Source organism: Pipistrellus hanaki (genome assembly GCF_964339955.1).
Source record: "Pipistrellus hanaki genome assembly, chromosome: 10".
Lineage (NCBI taxonomy): Eukaryota > Metazoa > Chordata > Mammalia > Chiroptera > Vespertilionidae > Pipistrellus > Pipistrellus hanaki.
Genome location: NC_140512.1, coordinates 14437717 through 14453983, shown reverse-complemented (window position 1 = coordinate 14453983; position 16267 = coordinate 14437717). Strand labels below are relative to the sequence as shown.

The 16267-nt window shown below is 41.9% G+C and overlaps 1 protein-coding gene across 4 annotated transcripts in view; it reads right to left on the bottom strand.

Moving 5' to 3' along the window:
- The window catches only part of AMPH (amphiphysin), a 117050-nt gene that overhangs the window by 35930 nt on the left and 64853 nt on the right, over window positions 1–16267 (bottom strand). For all 4 annotated transcript variants that reach the window (XM_084896416.1, XM_084896415.1, XM_084896418.1 and 1 more), the window contains exons 5-11: window positions 15449–15544; window positions 10721–10828; window positions 9009–9094; window positions 7476–7551; window positions 7078–7160; window positions 4317–4455; window positions 2880–3008 (exon numbers count right to left, since the gene is read on the bottom strand). In XM_084896416.1, the coding sequence (XP_084752542.1) occupies window positions 2880–3008; window positions 4317–4455; window positions 7078–7160; window positions 7476–7551; window positions 9009–9094; window positions 10721–10828; window positions 15449–15544 (717 nt within the window). The remainder of the gene's footprint in view (window positions 1–2879; window positions 3009–4316; window positions 4456–7077; window positions 7161–7475; window positions 7552–9008; window positions 9095–10720; window positions 10829–15448; window positions 15545–16267) is intronic.

Here is a 16267-nt window from a genome sequence, read left to right as displayed (position 1 = left end):
AGACAATTGTAAATGGTCCAACTTGACCCAGCTGACTTTTGCCCTGGAAGAAATCCGTTAATTTGCTGTGGTACTTTGTTCACAGCCACAAAATGGCATCACGTGGAAGGAATCCCGATGCTGTGAAACAGTGGTTCTCACATGTGATCTTAAGACCAGCAGTGTCAGCATCACCTGGGAGCTTGTTAGAAAAGCAGGTGCTTGGCCCCAGCCCAGATCTGATAAATCAGACACTGCTGGATGGGACCCAAATGGCGAAAGCAACACAAAATGGCTGTATCTGTATCTACCGAGGAACAAGCAAGGAAGGGAATTGTTAGGATGCTTCATGGAAAGTCAGCACCTGTAAAATTTAAAATAAACCAGATTATCTCACTCAAGAAGCTAAAGAGTAGATGGAAATATGACACTTTGCTTCACTCCTTCTCTTGACATCATGACATGAGACTAACAGCCACTGAGTCCATGGAAATGCTTCCATGTGTCCACCTGCTAGAGCCATGCTGCTTCTCAGATTCAGAAAAAAATGACAGAAATGCCTTTCTGCTTCCTCCCCATGTTAAAATAAAATCATATAAAGGAAACTGACCCCCCCCCCCCAAAATGTCTCCGGTAGGTAGTTTTTGCAAAAAAATCGCCTGGCAGATTGATAAGATCCCTCCCTTCCCAACAACTTCGCAGCCTGCCCAAAGACTGGCCACGCCAGCAGGTACTCTACCAGCCAACTGTCTCCCTGCAGCAGCGGCCGGAGAAGGTTGTTTTGAAAGGTGCTTGCTGTCCCTCTCTCCCAACTCTTGACTTTTCCTAGCACACTCACTCAGCGATACCAGTGAAAGTTCATGCTCTCAGAAGTACTTAGCAGCCTCTTCAGCGATTTGTAATTTTAAAAACTGCTTTGACCGTTTTCCCCTCCTCCCCATGAAGGACCCTTATCTATGAGCCAGCAAACTGTAAATAAACACATTTCAAACTGCTTGAACCCCATCTTTATTTCAGGACTGGTCCACGTGTTATGTCTCCTCTACTTCTGTGGCCTCGGCTGCTGATGGAGATGTCCTTAGGTGAGCACCCATGGCGTCTAGGTGGCCACGTTCTCCCTTTGTGATACAATTGGGAAGATGCTCTCAGAGGGTCCAGGTGAAAGCAACATGACAGTAAGAATGCTTTTGCCCTAAACACTCTAGACTGGAAACTGTAGCAGAGAATGAAGCTGGGCTGTTAGCAAACAGACAGCACAGCAATGTCTGGTGCCAGCAGGTGCTGAGTAAGATCGTTTGGTTCCAGGCAGCTATTCCTGGCAACATCTGTGTATCCACAGGCATGATTTCTCCTTGTGCTGATAAACATGCAATTCCCCCTCCTTACAGGACCTTCTCAATCTTATTTCAAACCCTGGGTAGCTTACCAAATTCAGCAACCCACACAAAAACAGCATTTCACACAGAAGAAGGGAAAAAATCAGCCCAAAGCACGGTGTCTCTTGAGAAATGGCCCCCCAAAAAATGACAAATTATGATTTGCCACTGCACCGCTTTCTATCTCCTGAACCCCCTAATGTCAGTACATTACCTCTATTATTCTATGTGACTATCATTAGGCTGTTGTATGCAGTGTTGCTATTGATGTGTTCAGTCATTAAAGTCTTGCACTCACACATCTTGCAAAATGTAAATATTACTTCTGATCCTGAGAACACTGGGAGGAATGATACTGGCATGACTAGGGATGTTCCCTCTTAAAACAAAGAGCTGGCTTTGGTGACAGGAGGAGCAGCTCTGGAAGTCAAGACCATTCTCCAGACAAGGGGTCAGCCAAGCCCCTGGCAGAGACAGGTCTACCGTGCCCTAAGGGCGGCCAGGGGTGGAGCACCGGCACCAGATGCTTGGAAACCCAGGGCAACACTGATGGTTCCATTTGCCAAATCCTGTGCATGGATACATTAAAGCCCACTGAAGGGCAAAAGACTTTAAATGTTCACCTCTTTAACTTCATTTTCCTATTCTGTAGTGGGAAATCATATAAAAGAAGTAATAAAGGTGCAAACATGAATTCGTTTATATTGATGTTCACCAAAGTGCCGGTGAAATCTTGGAAAATTCAAAACAAACTGTGGTCACAATCAGAGGTTGCTAAATCCATCTGACAGAATACGCTGGTCAAACATTTTTTTTTTTATTAAAAAAAAAAAAAAGATAATCCTATGGCATGAAAAAAAACATGCTCAGTGAGATTACAGAGAAAAGTCAGTATATAACAATACAATTTGAGTATTGTGGGCAAAAATATAACGAGAGGGGGTGGGGGGAAAGATTAAAATAAATAAGTCAAAGCATATTTGTGACTAAGAGCGGTATGTTTTAAGTGATTATTAGAATTCTTCATTTTACACTTTTCAGTACTTTCCCATTTTCTGCAATAAGTATGTACTACATAATCTTAATAAATGAAAATAATGTGAGCACTTTCAAGTACTTGAAAATGCTTTAGACGAGCAAACCTGAAAAGCAACTGAAATTATATTGCTGGCCCTGACATCTGCCACTTTCTTTCTTTTTGTGAATCCTCACCCAAGGATACCTTTTCCATTGATTTTTAGAGAGAGTGGACGGGAGGGGGAGAGACAGGGAGAGAAACATCTCTGTGAGAGCGAGGGAGATTCCCGTTGGTTGGCTCCTGCACATGCCCAGACCAGGACAGGAGATCATGCCTACAACCCAGGTATGTGCCTTGAATGGAACTGAACTTAAGACCCTTCAGTCCTGACATCATAACCACGGAGTCAAACTGTCTGGGGCTCTGCCACTCCCTTTAGAGCTGGCCCTGAGAGTCCCTCGGCCATGCTGCTTTATGGACATCCCACCGCTGTACGAGGCACTCACCTGGGAAGGCGTCGTCACGCTGATTTCTGGGACAAAGTTGTCCTCAAAGAAACTGATGATGTTCTCCTGCTGCAGCTCCTTTGTCGGGGTGACTTTAGGCAGAGGCGGGACAGGTGGTCCTTTCCTCGTCTGTAAGGCAATAAACACAAGCAATACGTAACTCAGCCAAAGATGACATGTGAGACATGCAGAAATCTCGCATGAACAGAGCTGGGAGGACAGATAGATCACTAACCGAAATGCAGATCTGCACATAGAAACAAACCTACCTGGTGTAGGCAAGCAATGCTGTCTGCTGGGGTGTCTCCCTGAGCACTGACAAGCACTGGCCCAATCAAAAAATTTGGTCTCTGATGCTCCATCCACTCAACACAAGAGCTACACACAGCACCAAGGCAGGTGCCTGTGACTCTCAGGTTGAAAGAAGGCCATACCTTCTCTGAAGCAACTGAATATGACTTCTCAACTCAGCAATAATTTAAAAAATTTAAACTACAGTCAAGCAAGTTTTTCACTGGAATCGGTGAGACCATGTACAGGCAGCCAGCATTTCATTTCCCACTCCAATATTTTCCTAAGAATTTTAAGGGTCTATCTGGTTCCATACATCTTCCTGGGATTCTACTTACTTCCTCCCAGCCATATACTTGAAAGCTTGAACTGCACTAGAGACTTCAAGATTTCTCAATGGAATTTCGTTTTCATCCAAAGGAGGAAAGAAATGGGTGGCAAATGTTCTCTCTTTTTGCCTTTCCCTGGCCCTAACTGTTTCTTTCAATCATTTGCTTCCTACACTTTTATTGAGTGTCTATTCATGTACAATATATGGCGGGTGATACAAAAAAAAGGTGAAGCCTGGCCAGTGTGGCTCAGTGGTTGAACGTAACCTATGAACCAGGAGGTCATAGTTCGATTTCCTGTCAGGGCACATGCCAGGGTTGCAGGCTCAGTCCTCAGTGTTGGGAGTGTAGGAGGCAGCCTATCAATCATTCTCTCTCATCATTGAAGTTTCTATCTCGCTCTCCATCTTCCTTCCTTTCTAAAACCAACTATATATATATTTTTTTTTAAGTGAAATCACATATACACAAAAGAGCTTTTCATGTCTATAAATTGCCCCTAAAGAGCTACAGGAGGGAGGTTTCTCAGAGAACGTAGGATTACACTGAGCTTTAGGAAATGAAGAAAGAGATAGGAGCAGAGAAGAGTAGGAGAGCCTGAGATAAACACTCAGGTACAGGGTGTGACAGGAAATAAAAATCCAAATAAGAAAAATGAGTTGACTCCTTAGTGACAATCACAATGCCTAAAGCTTCACCCCTTCAAATCTCCCAATGAGGAACTCCTCTCGATGCCCCAGCACCCCAGGGCTATCCCAGATGGGTCACCCCACCAGACGCTCTTCTAGTCACGGCAATGTATTTGATCTCTTCCTACCTGAGAAGGTGACCGAGGCCGTGCTGGTGCGGGAGATGCAGGTGCCAGCGTATGATTGGGACTGGCTGTCGGGCTCGGGAGGGGTGAAGGCTCCTCGGGCGGTGATGGTGTCTTTGCAATGCGGAGAGGACCCGAGTCACTAGATGAACGAATACAGGAGATGTGAGCAAGGGGCCTTCTAAGGAGCAGTGTTTATTTATCTGAGAAATCCTGAGCCCTCACAGCCATTACTTATCTATTCCCCTTCCAGGTTAAGCCTGATGCTTATGAACGTTGATGTAATAACTAGTACCATTTATTGACGACTGTGTGCCAGACCCTGATCATAGATGGTCTCTCATCACCACAATACACACGCAGAGGGGCTGAAAACCCCTAAAGTTTCTTGGCAATTTACTGGATCTGAATTCAGGCCTTACTAATGCAACCCTTGTTCTTTCCACTGACCCAAACAGGTCCTGCGAGAATCTGTCAAACATTAGCTGAACTGAATGAACTAATTTCACTGTTGATTTACGGGAGAATCTTGCTATGTCGTCATCTATAGAAAAACTTTTCTTGAAAAGTATAACTTTTATGTTAAAAGGCATTCTTAGGATGATGTTCATTAAGATTTCATAGGAGTGCTTCCTGATATCACTTGGAAATTAATTCCATTAACTGTTTCTGCTTCCACACCTTAAAGAGCAATGACTCAGCTCAGGCACCTGGAAATGTGCAAACAAATCATGTGATGGGCCAGAGTCAGAAATATTCACTGACAACCCTCCACATCCATGGCACCAGGCCAGGTGCTGTGAACAGCCCAAATGTAATGACTAAGAGGGCATTTGGGATACATTTTGGCTCTAAGAATTCCAAAAGTCTATCGCTGAGGGAACAGGACCTTCATCCCAAACTACATGAGCATGTACGCAGCAGCACGCTCTACAGGGGAATGGGTGCTACAGGGAGAGCAAGGCCACGCCCCAGGACTGGGCCATGTGCCAGCAATCACGGCCCCTGCCTGGAAGCCCGGCCCCTGTCTGTGCTTCACTGAGATAGATCCCACTGAGCTCACGCACACCTCGTTCTGCAGAGGAACACTGAACAAAAACCGAAAGGAACATTGGTTAAGTGACCATGGCCCCACTCTCTCCATTTTATCTGACTTATCAAGTTAGAAGTTTTCAGATGCATTTATTCCTTTCATCTCTCCATAAAGGAGATGTTTTTTATTTGGTTGATGTATTTTATTTCTGAAACACCCAAATGTCATTTTGATATTACTTCTTACTTTGTTCCTAGCTATACTGGAAATAGTAGGTCTACCCATTTCATGCATTCTTTTAGGCAACATTCTTTCCCTTAGAAGGAGAAGATACACTTTATGCCCACTTAGTACATCCAGAAGCCATACAGTGACTATGAATACAGCTGATGTAAAGAGCAAAGATAAGAATATCAGCTTCCTTCAGAGAGACCTCACACTGACAGATGGAGATGGTGGGGCATATATTTCTATATATTTATAGAAATATATATATTCATATATTTCTACATACTTACAGAAATATATGTATTTCTATAAATGTAATTTGTATGGGTGCATACATTGATGTTAAAATTGCAAATGTAGAATGTCACACTGCCTATTAACACTGCTTATTCCAGTAGCATCTTTCCCCCCTTGAAAAAAATGAGATCTTTAACCAGAGAGGCTCTTGGACTTAAGAAGGGCATGTATGGGAGTTGGGGGTGGAGGGGCGAGAATTGGTAATATATGTACACATATAATACCTTAATTAAAAAAATGAAGAAAAAAAAGGCAATGCATGTTAACTGCATATAGAGTCACAAAACTGAAAGCTGGGTCTTTGGATTTCCAGCCCAATGTCTGCACTCTTTGAGTATATAATGCCTGTGAAGGACAGATTAAAAGGGATTCCAAAATCACAGGAGAAAGCTGGTATAAAGACAAACAACCCTGGCCACACAGATACTTTGCCTGTGGATCACTGGGCCTTTGGTGTACTTGATTGGCACACTCAAAATAACCATACGCAATACAAGCAAAGCAATGGAGTGTTTGTGAGGTGGAGTTAGGAGGTAAGATGATGGTGAGGTCTCACCTACTTTCTCTATCCTTTCTCAAAATGGATTCTTTAAGTATGTCATCACCAGTGATAAATATCAGGGTTAATGGTTATGAGTTTGGGGAATTCCTTTCTTCAAAGAAAGAACAAGTGCACAACTAGAAATCATATGTTAAAATTTATACCGTTGCTCTCATTTCCCATGGAATGCCAAGAGGCAGAGAGTCAATTCTATGGGGAAGATGAGAAAAGGCCATGATGGGCAAATCTCGGGCTGAAGGTAAATGTGAAAAAGCATCCCTGCTGGCGAGGCTCAGTGGTTGAGCATCAACCTATTAACTGGAGGTCAGGGTTCAATTCCCAGTCAGGGCACATGCCCAAGTTTCAGTCCCCAGGGTGGGGTATGCAAGAGGCAGCCAATCAATGATTCTCTCTCATCACTGATATTTCCATCTGTCTCCCCCTCCTTTCTGAAATCAATAAAAAAAATATATTTTTTAAAAATATAAGAAAGCATAGAATTAGGTAAGGCTGGTGTCTGCCTCTGGTATATGGGAAGGCTCCTTCATATTAGAACTTTATAGGATGAGTAAAACAGCATAGGCTGATACAGACTGCAGAACTTACAACAAGCATTGCGTTAGAGGTGAATAGACATGAACGTGGCTCTGATGAACAAGGCCTACCTGGGAGCACCTTGGATAGTGAAGGCCTTGTCAGCATGCTGGTCGCCCAGTTTCGTCATCACTTCATACAGTTTGTGGCAAAGCTAAGGGGACAGAGGCCACCTGTCTGTTAGCTGCAAATCATTTTGATGCCTACTCCGGCTATTGCCCCCCCAAAAAAGGTTTATTGAAAAGTTAGCATTTGTGTCAAAAATGTCACAAACACAAATAAACTTTTAAAACTTTCAATATATTTCTTAACCAGAGTTAACAAAAAAACTTGTAGAAATATTACCGAGAGTAATAATACACAATTGAAAATAACATGCAAGCGAACGCATTCTTTGTATAATGCTATGCCACTTCATTTGCTTCCAGAATAAATGTTCATTTACTTCATATTCCATATCATTACTCACCACGGCAATTTCCTTATGGAATTTGGCCTCAAGGCTAGAGACATTTTTGAAGGTATTGACATAGAACCCAACTCGTCTACCATGTGGAGATGCAAAGAGGAAAGAATAGAAGGGAAAGACCGGTGAGCAAAACTATATTTAAAAAATATATACTTATTGTTGAAAGTGTCCCCCCATTCCTCTATTGACCCCTTCTAACCTGACCCTGCTCCAAGCTACAGGCCTTCACCCTACTGTCTGTGATCATGGGTTATGCATAAATGCATTAAGTTCTTTGGTTGATCTCTTCCCACTTACCCATAGCAATGACATGTATTAAAACAGGTTTTATTTATGTCATTTTGAATACGTTGGGTTAAATAAAATACTTAACCCAAAGTATGCCCAACTGTTCCTGATCAAATATATGAACAAAAATAACATTTTTTTCAGCCTAGCGCACATCTCCTAAAATGCAGTGGATACCCTGACATGGTTCCCACACCGGAGGGTGCTTCAGAGTCACCTGGAGGTTTGTTTCTGATTCAGCAGGTCTGAGGTGGGGGTGAAGAAATGGCATTTCAAACCAGCTCTAGGTGCTGTTGATGGCACTGGTTCAGAAATAACACTTCGGAACCACTGCCCTAAGCATTTACTTGTATTTCAGACATGTATCATAAAGGTCTGGAGATAGTGAAGTTTATTTTTAATTTTTACAAATGTAAATGGTCTGGTTTTAGTATATTTCGATTCTGAAATTTGTGTAATGGGAAAAAAAAAAATAAAAGACCTATAAATCAATTACAATTCTTCAGCTAAAGTCAGAGTGTGCTTTCATTGAACAAATGAAAATACAAGCTGTCCATTCACAAATATCTCAAGCCTCTCGGTGAAGCAAAGGCATTGAGGGGAGGAGGCAGGTGTTCTATGACATGAGCAAAGTCCCTTAGGCTATTTAGCTCCCTAACAGTAACACACTAGCCAGCCCCGAGGATTCAGTCCAGCAACCCCAGTTCCCTCTGCTCTGAAGGAGGGCTCTTTGGACTCTGGTGTAATTCAATCCTTTTGAATCCATCTGTGTAAATTACACTTTGATTTAATTCAAGTTTCTGTTTCACTGGCATCATCAAAAATAAGCCCAGAATCCTAATTGGTTGATTAGGTTCCAAATCTCAATCAAGAGCAAGAAAGGACTTAGATACCAAATAATATATTGATTAAACATGTACTCAGGAAGTTTATGATAAGAATACTAACTGAGAAATAGGAATGTGCCCGTACACAATAAAGGATTTACAGAGTGAGATGATAGGGCAGAGGAAGGGGGCTTCTCATGGCTTAGCTGTACCCTGTGGTGTGTAAGATTCCAGCAAGCAAAGGGAGCCCAATGTTTCATCATCATTAAAGCTCAGAGAGAGAGCAGCTATCTCAGTATTTTTTATATATTCCCTCACTTATTCTTAAGATAGTGGCCCCACTTTATTTTTATTTTACAAGATACTCTTCTTAAACTTCTAAAAGGGACAGGTACAACCTATACAAAAACATATTTACCTTGACCATAAAGATGGTAACTCCTCTTGCAAGTCAACGTTAAACTCTTCAAACACTTTCTGTGCTTTCTGAAATTCCTCTTCTGCCTAGAAATGACACATAACATGCATTTACACTAAAAATAAATAAATAAATAAATAGCATACCACAAGCCATTTCTATACACAACTTAATCATCGATATATATAAAAGGCTGCTATGCAAAGTGTCCCCTCGAGAGTTCGATCGGGAGATCAGGAGTTCTATCCATCACTATGACATGTGCTGATCACCAGGGAGTGGTGTGGAATGAAGGAAGCCCCAGCCGGCAGCTGTACGGCCCGATTGGCACTGATCACCAGCCAGGCCCAGAGACCCTGCCTGTGCACGAATTTCATGCACCGGGCCTCTAATTAAATATATAATGGAAATAGCTTTATGAAATCCTGGAAATATTTTGGGTAGAAGAAAAAACAGCCTGCTTAATACCTACATTTTTATTCAATAAATATGAAACATTAAATTTTAGGAAAACTGAATTAAACACAATGGGTGCTCTTACATTCTCTGGCAGATTCATTCATTCTATAAAAATGTGTGAATGGCCTGTTACGCACTGCTCTGGATGCAAATATGGATGCTTCCCCAAGAAACCCCCAGTCTAGTGGAAAGTCTAAATTACATTGAAATGAAGAAGGGAGAGGCTAAAGCATTGCAATACATAAAGGTAGAATTCCCTGGGTTGGAATTTCAGTGCACTAACCTTGTGAATTTGTCATATCACTTTTTACCTCAGCGACCTCATTCATAAAATGGAGACAGTAATGCCCACTGACAGGTGGTGGGAGTATTAAGGAAAGGGGATGGAGATGAAGTGTTGAACATGTGGCTGGTATCTCTGAGGCCTCCCATGAAGAACAGCTGTTATTGTGGCTGCTCAGGAACTGATATGTAAATCATGGAGCCTCTAGCTCAGGATGTGTGCATAGAAGGAGAGGAGAGGGAAAAAAATTCAGGGAAGTTGATAAGGATAAAGGGGTGAGTCACAAGCAAATAGAGAAGGTCGCACATGCTGTGCTAAGCAATTTAAATTTTTTCTACCAGCCATGGAAGCCATTAAAAGACTTAAGCAATGAGAAACATATCTAAATCTGTGCTGTAGGAAAACCAGGCAGCTGTGTGTAGGCAGATAGGAGGAAGCAAGACCGGAAGAGAAGGGAGTAGTTATCAGATGCCATCAATTAAGCGGCATCTGTAAATGACTGACATACTGTAAAAGTTACTAATATGAGTTTCCTAAAAGAAAATGAATGCTATGCAAATCCAGCACTTGTCTGCACTCTCAATCACACGTTATGTCTGAGATTTTCAAATTCGGTTCCTATCTGTATCTGCATTTTAGCATCCAGTGTGGAGCACAAACACAGAGAGAAAGCGCAGGGACACATTCCTTTCTCTCATCCTACAGCATTGTTTGGGAGTGGGGGCGAGGCAAGTCTATTCTGATCAAAATGTATGAGTCGTGTCACCCAGGTGAAATCTACAATAACATCAAAAACCTTATCGTTAACTAAAAATGATGGGAAGCAGCCCACAAGCAACATGTTTCAGTTTAAATTCTGTCCTGATTCCAATAGCCTTTAAAAAGGAAATACAATATTTCATTTTTTTAAAGCACAGTTGCTGTAGGTCACGGAATATGGAATGGTTTCAACAGGAAGATCAATCCCTACCTTGGAGATTCGGCTCTCATCCTTCCTCTTGGAGCTCTGTAAAGCCTCCAGGTGGTGACGGGCACTGTCATAGTCAACCAGCTTCCTGCTGCGCTTGGCGATGCGATTCTGCCGAAGGAAAATATGTGTATTAAGAAAAACACCTGGTCAGAGATTTATTTTTTATTTTTTATTTTTTTTCTGCTAAAATGCTTTCTTTGTCCAGAGATCTTAGCTGGAGATCAAGGTGAATTGGAATTTAAGTAGACAAGTGACCCGTGGAAATCAGACCACTGCCTTCAATCATTTATGTGGAAACCATTAGGTAAATGTCTTCCCTTATGATAAAAAAAATCAAACTAGTCATGAGGAATGGAAAGCAGAATTTATAGTCGAAGACCAGAAAAATTCTAGAAGTGGTATTAGCCTGTATTTTAAATCTTTAAATGTTCTATTTTCAAAATAGTAGAATTGACTTTATATAATTCTAGTTACACTCACACAGACAGCAGATTTATAAAGCAGTTCTCTAAAGTAGATTCTTAGGAATAAAAAAATCCTTTTTCTTGACATGTTCCTCCATCTGTTTGTTCATTGGAGTCATCTCAGGGGCTTAAAACAATATATTGATTCCTAGAGACTTCCATCCTCGGTGAGGACATAAAGAGCTGCAAAGAATATCCCTCCCACATAAACAAGAAAAAATCTGGTAATACATAAAAACATAATTTTCTTGGTTGTACCAGAGACCTAAGGTCACCAGACAATAAAGTAATCTCAATTCTAAAGAGGGACAAGTCCCTCCAGTGAGAAAGGAGACATGCAAGCCATTTCACCTTTGGCAGGGCACAGGTAAAGTTTGTCTCCTAGATGCAAATGGGTAAGAAGAGGTCAACTAAAATTTTAACAAATCATCAAAGGCTTAGTGGGGGCTAACCTGTAGTTTAGAATAGTTGGGTGTCAAGACACAAGAGGAAATTGCATTTAAGGGGCACTCTTTCCTTGGGCCTCCTCTGGATGTGTCAGAAGGTGGAGGACAAGAAACTCCCTCACAGTGCAGGGAGAATGAGGGATGGATCTATGACAGCTAGGGGGTGGACACAAAGCCCTAACCAATTCCAGGGATCTTTTCCTCTTAGAAGAACAAACGCTTTAAGCTGTTGGAGAAGATAGCAACAGATCCTCTCGCCCACAGAGGCCAGGAGAAGATTTGCTGATTCTAATGCATAGAAGCAAAACCAATTTGCTCTGGTGAGAGGATAGAACCCCTGTGGCCCCTAGAATACCTGCAGATGTAATTGCTACACGGAGGGTAAGTGGCTACTCACGTGGGAGGGACATAAAATCTCCTTGAGTCCAAGATACAACTCCTATAACAAGCAGAGGGGGGGTTCTCACGAGGGCAGAGGCAGAAAACTACTGCTCAAGACCAATCACAGGCACTAGGTAAATTCTACCTAACACAAGGCCACGAGAGTATAACAGAAAACAGCCCTGCTCCCACTGCAAGTCTAGTACTGAAAACAAGCAATAGTTGCCTACCACTGGAGGACAGGCAATAGCAAAAGACCACATGCACTCTGCAATGCAGGCATAAAAGGACAACTTAAATCTGATGGGGAGCAGGAACGCTGAGAAAAACTCTCTGGTGTCCATGGACTCACAGTATGTGAGTCAAAAAAGAAGCACAAACTAGACTTCAACTTAAGAGTCTGAAGACATTATACTAGCAGGTGTTTTCACAAGCACAAACACCCACGATAGCCCATAAAGGATTCTGAAAGCCAGAATGCATGGAAAGTAACAACAGTGACAACAAAACCCAGACCCAGCTCAAGTTACAGTTAGATTGACTATCGGACAAAAAAAGTCATAAATATTACTTCAATCTTTACTTTTCTATGTGTGATGCAAAATGTTCAATAAAAAATTATGAAATAGGACCCATAAGAAATAAGTAACAACCCATGAGAGAAGATATCAACCTCTAACTTGTCCAGAATTGCTTAGGAAGTCTGTACCAAATGATAAATTAGATAACAGCTCCCCTACAGCACCAGCCTAAAGGAGGGTGAGGCAAGTGAGACACCACAGGCACACATTCAGGTAAGTGCAGGATCACCAGCCAGGAAGAGGTGCTTCCTCATAATTTTGAATCCTAATGGCCTCACTTGCCTCACTCAGTCCAAGACGTACTCCCAACTCTTGGTAGAACTTCTTCTACCAGCTCCTGGGTTTCTCTGGCAATCTGTCATTCAATTATTACCATCTGGCAGTCTATGATATTCCTCTACAGCCCCTTCAGGGCTGGTGAGGCGGGCTGGGGCAGTTTCTCTCATTCCAATCGCTTTCATTTTAGCCTCTGTACCTACCATTTCCAACTGTTGTTCGTAGTGGAAAGTATGGCTTGACACACCACATTCACTTAAAGATAAGTGATGAATAAGCCCAGGCAGGGTAGAAAGGAACCCTTCAAATAAAGTATGGTGGATACAATGGCTTATGGGATGATAGAAGCTAATCATTTTTAGCAAATATCTGTTAGACCAAAGGAAAGCTGTCCCTTGAAACAGTGGCCTTGTGTAACGACAGGTAAACGTGTATAAAGCTCTGCTTTGTGGACTTTGCTCCAAGAAGCAAAACCTTGATTCTCTGAAGATGAATTAGATTTTCGAAAGCAGCCAAAATTCAATTACTTCCAAGCCCGGGAATAAGATGAAATAGTGCACTGGGTCATCTTAGATTCTGTGCAAAACAAGAAGTGAAGTAAATAATGTGACTCATTTTCTTGGGTGACAAGTCAATTACAGAGTACAACTCACCCTGTAGAAGTGACTATGCTGAAGGCCATTCCTTATTTTGGTGCAGACAGTTTTGCATTAGAAAAACAAATCAATCTTACTTCCTTACCTATCTGATATTTGGGAAACTTGGTGGGGGGGGGGGGGGGGAAGAGGCAAATCTCCTAAGTAAGGGTAGAGTTAGTGTACTTTAGCTTTTATATAGAAAACTAGAGGCCCGATGCATAAAATTCGTGCAAGGGGCTTGGGGCTTGGTCCCCTCTATGGAGGCAGCTGCCTCTGCCTCATCCCCCACTTGCTGCAGCCTCATCCAGAAGGTTGTCTGGAAGGCCATCCAGAAGGAAGTCCAGTCTAATTAGCATATTATGCTTTTACTGTTATATATGATACAATTCTTATTTCATCCATCCAATCCAATCTAAATTTCTTTAGATTTCCCACTGTGAACTGACCTTATGCAGTAAAAAAAAATATATTGCTTTTTAAAAATTTCTATAATTACCCCAGTTTGGGATTCATTATGGCATCATGCTGTAAGTATATAATTAGTTGCTCATGCTTGGTCGCTAAGACAGAATCTAAACTACATTTTACAATAACTGCTCACAGCTGTAAGCCTGCCTGGGTTAGTGACAAGCTGGCTCTTGTGACAACATTGGTTCCAGACATTAATGCTGCATAATAAGAACCATAACACTGGGTGCCCTGCCAATCACAGTTGGAGAAGTCAAACACAACCCCTCATGAATGGTACTCCACAGACCTCACTGATGAGCTGCAGTAAATATTTGGAAATTTGCCTGAAGTTTTAAGACACATGGCCTGTTGATTTTAATGGGAGGGAAGGAAGTCAACTGTGTTTCATGCTGTGAAAATTCTCCACTCAGTATTTTTAATCATAACCCTCCTTCCCATCAATAACCCATTCATTCCATAATCACTCGGTACTAACTTTCTAAAGAAATTAAGTCTGTATCCATTTCTAACTTCCTTTTCACTAAAGAAAACTCTTTCAAGTATCAGAAACAGCTATTCCCCCCTACTCTACAGTTCCAAATTGTTTCCTTCCCAAGTTAAATATTGCTATTTCCTCAACTATTCGTCATAGGAAATGGTTCCACAATTTTCTATCTGGGCTGAAACTCTATGTGTATTCTACAGCAAGAGAGAGAGATTGTTTCAGCCTTGTTCCAATATACAGGGACAAGCCACCCATTCCATGGTCCCGGGTTCCAGAGCCTGTGGCTGTGGCCCAGGCAAAGCTGCCTGCCGGTCCACAGTCCCCTGCAGCTGCCGCTGGCCCCAGTGAAGCCACCTCATATCCTGGGTGCCCTAGGCCAACCAGAGGGAGGGAAACCCAGGTCCTGGATGACTGTTACCAGAGGAGGGAATCCTGGGTCCTGGGTGCGGGAAGAGGCAGAGGCAGTTAGGGGTGATCAGGCCAGCAGGGGAGCAGTTAGAGGTGATCAGGCAGGCAGGCAGAGGTGGTTAGGGGTGATTAGGCAGGTAAGCAGGTGAGCCATTAGGAGCCAGCAATCCTGGATTGTGAGAGGCAATCGGACATCCCCCGAGGGGTCCCGGATTGGAGAGGGTACAGGCTGGGCTGAGGGATTCCCCTTCCACCCCATGCACGAATTTCATGCACCGGGCCTCTAGTGGTATATAAAACATTTTCAAAATAAAAAAGGTTAAAATTTGGTGGGAATCTATGATTTCTGACTTGATATCTATATGATTAAAAAGATTTATATAGAGAGAAGCTGAGGCCGTTAACAAAAGAGGAAAATGTGAATTTTGTAACTACGTTTTATTTCAAACTGATAGGACAGAATAAAAATCTCAATAAGTAAATGAAAAGTTACCAACTGTCTTTGATTCCTCCTGCCCATGTTTCAATAAGCACATGGAACCATTTGTTTCTTTGCTTTATAGACACAGAATAAAATACCTTTATGTCAGGAAATTGACCCAGATAGGTATCCAGTGTCAGCAGGGACCCATCCACTAGTTTTTGATGGAAGTCTTCCCATAGCACATCACATTTCTGAAAGAAAAAGAAATAAATGAATACCTTTCACTAAACTTCCAAAAAATTATGAAACTAAAAAATTAGATAAGTAATACACCCACAGATAGCAGATGCTAAAAAAATGTGGATTTTTTAATAATACAATACATTTTCTAGGCTGTTTGGCTACCAGTTCTAATGACAATATGGGTTATTTAAAGGTTTAGCTCCTTAACAAATATATTTCTGGTGCTGAATTATAAAGAATATAATAAAGAATGCTCAGTGGTTGACTATTGACCTATGAACCAGTCAGGACACATGCCCAGGTTAGCAGGCTCCATCCCAGTGTGGGGTGTGCAGGAGGAAGCCAATCAATGATTCTCTCTCTCATCATTGATGCTTCTATCTCTCCCTCCCTCTCCCTTTCTCTTTAAAATCAATAAAAATATATTTATTAAAAAGAATGTAGAACCCCACATTCTTCCCTTCGGGACTGTGAAGAATTGCACACAGAAGGCTTCCAAAGCCCTCTAGGAAATTAGAAACCACTTCAAACAAGCAATAAACCATTGCTGAAGCTTTCCCAGAGAGAAAAGAAAACGTACAGTCATATGGAAAAGCACTTTCCAATTATGATAAAGACACAATGAATATTTGGAGTTATTATTATTCCTACTACTATTTCTATGTATAGGCATTGGGTTAAATCAGTGATTTTCAACCTATTTCATCTTTTGGCACACATAAATTATTAAA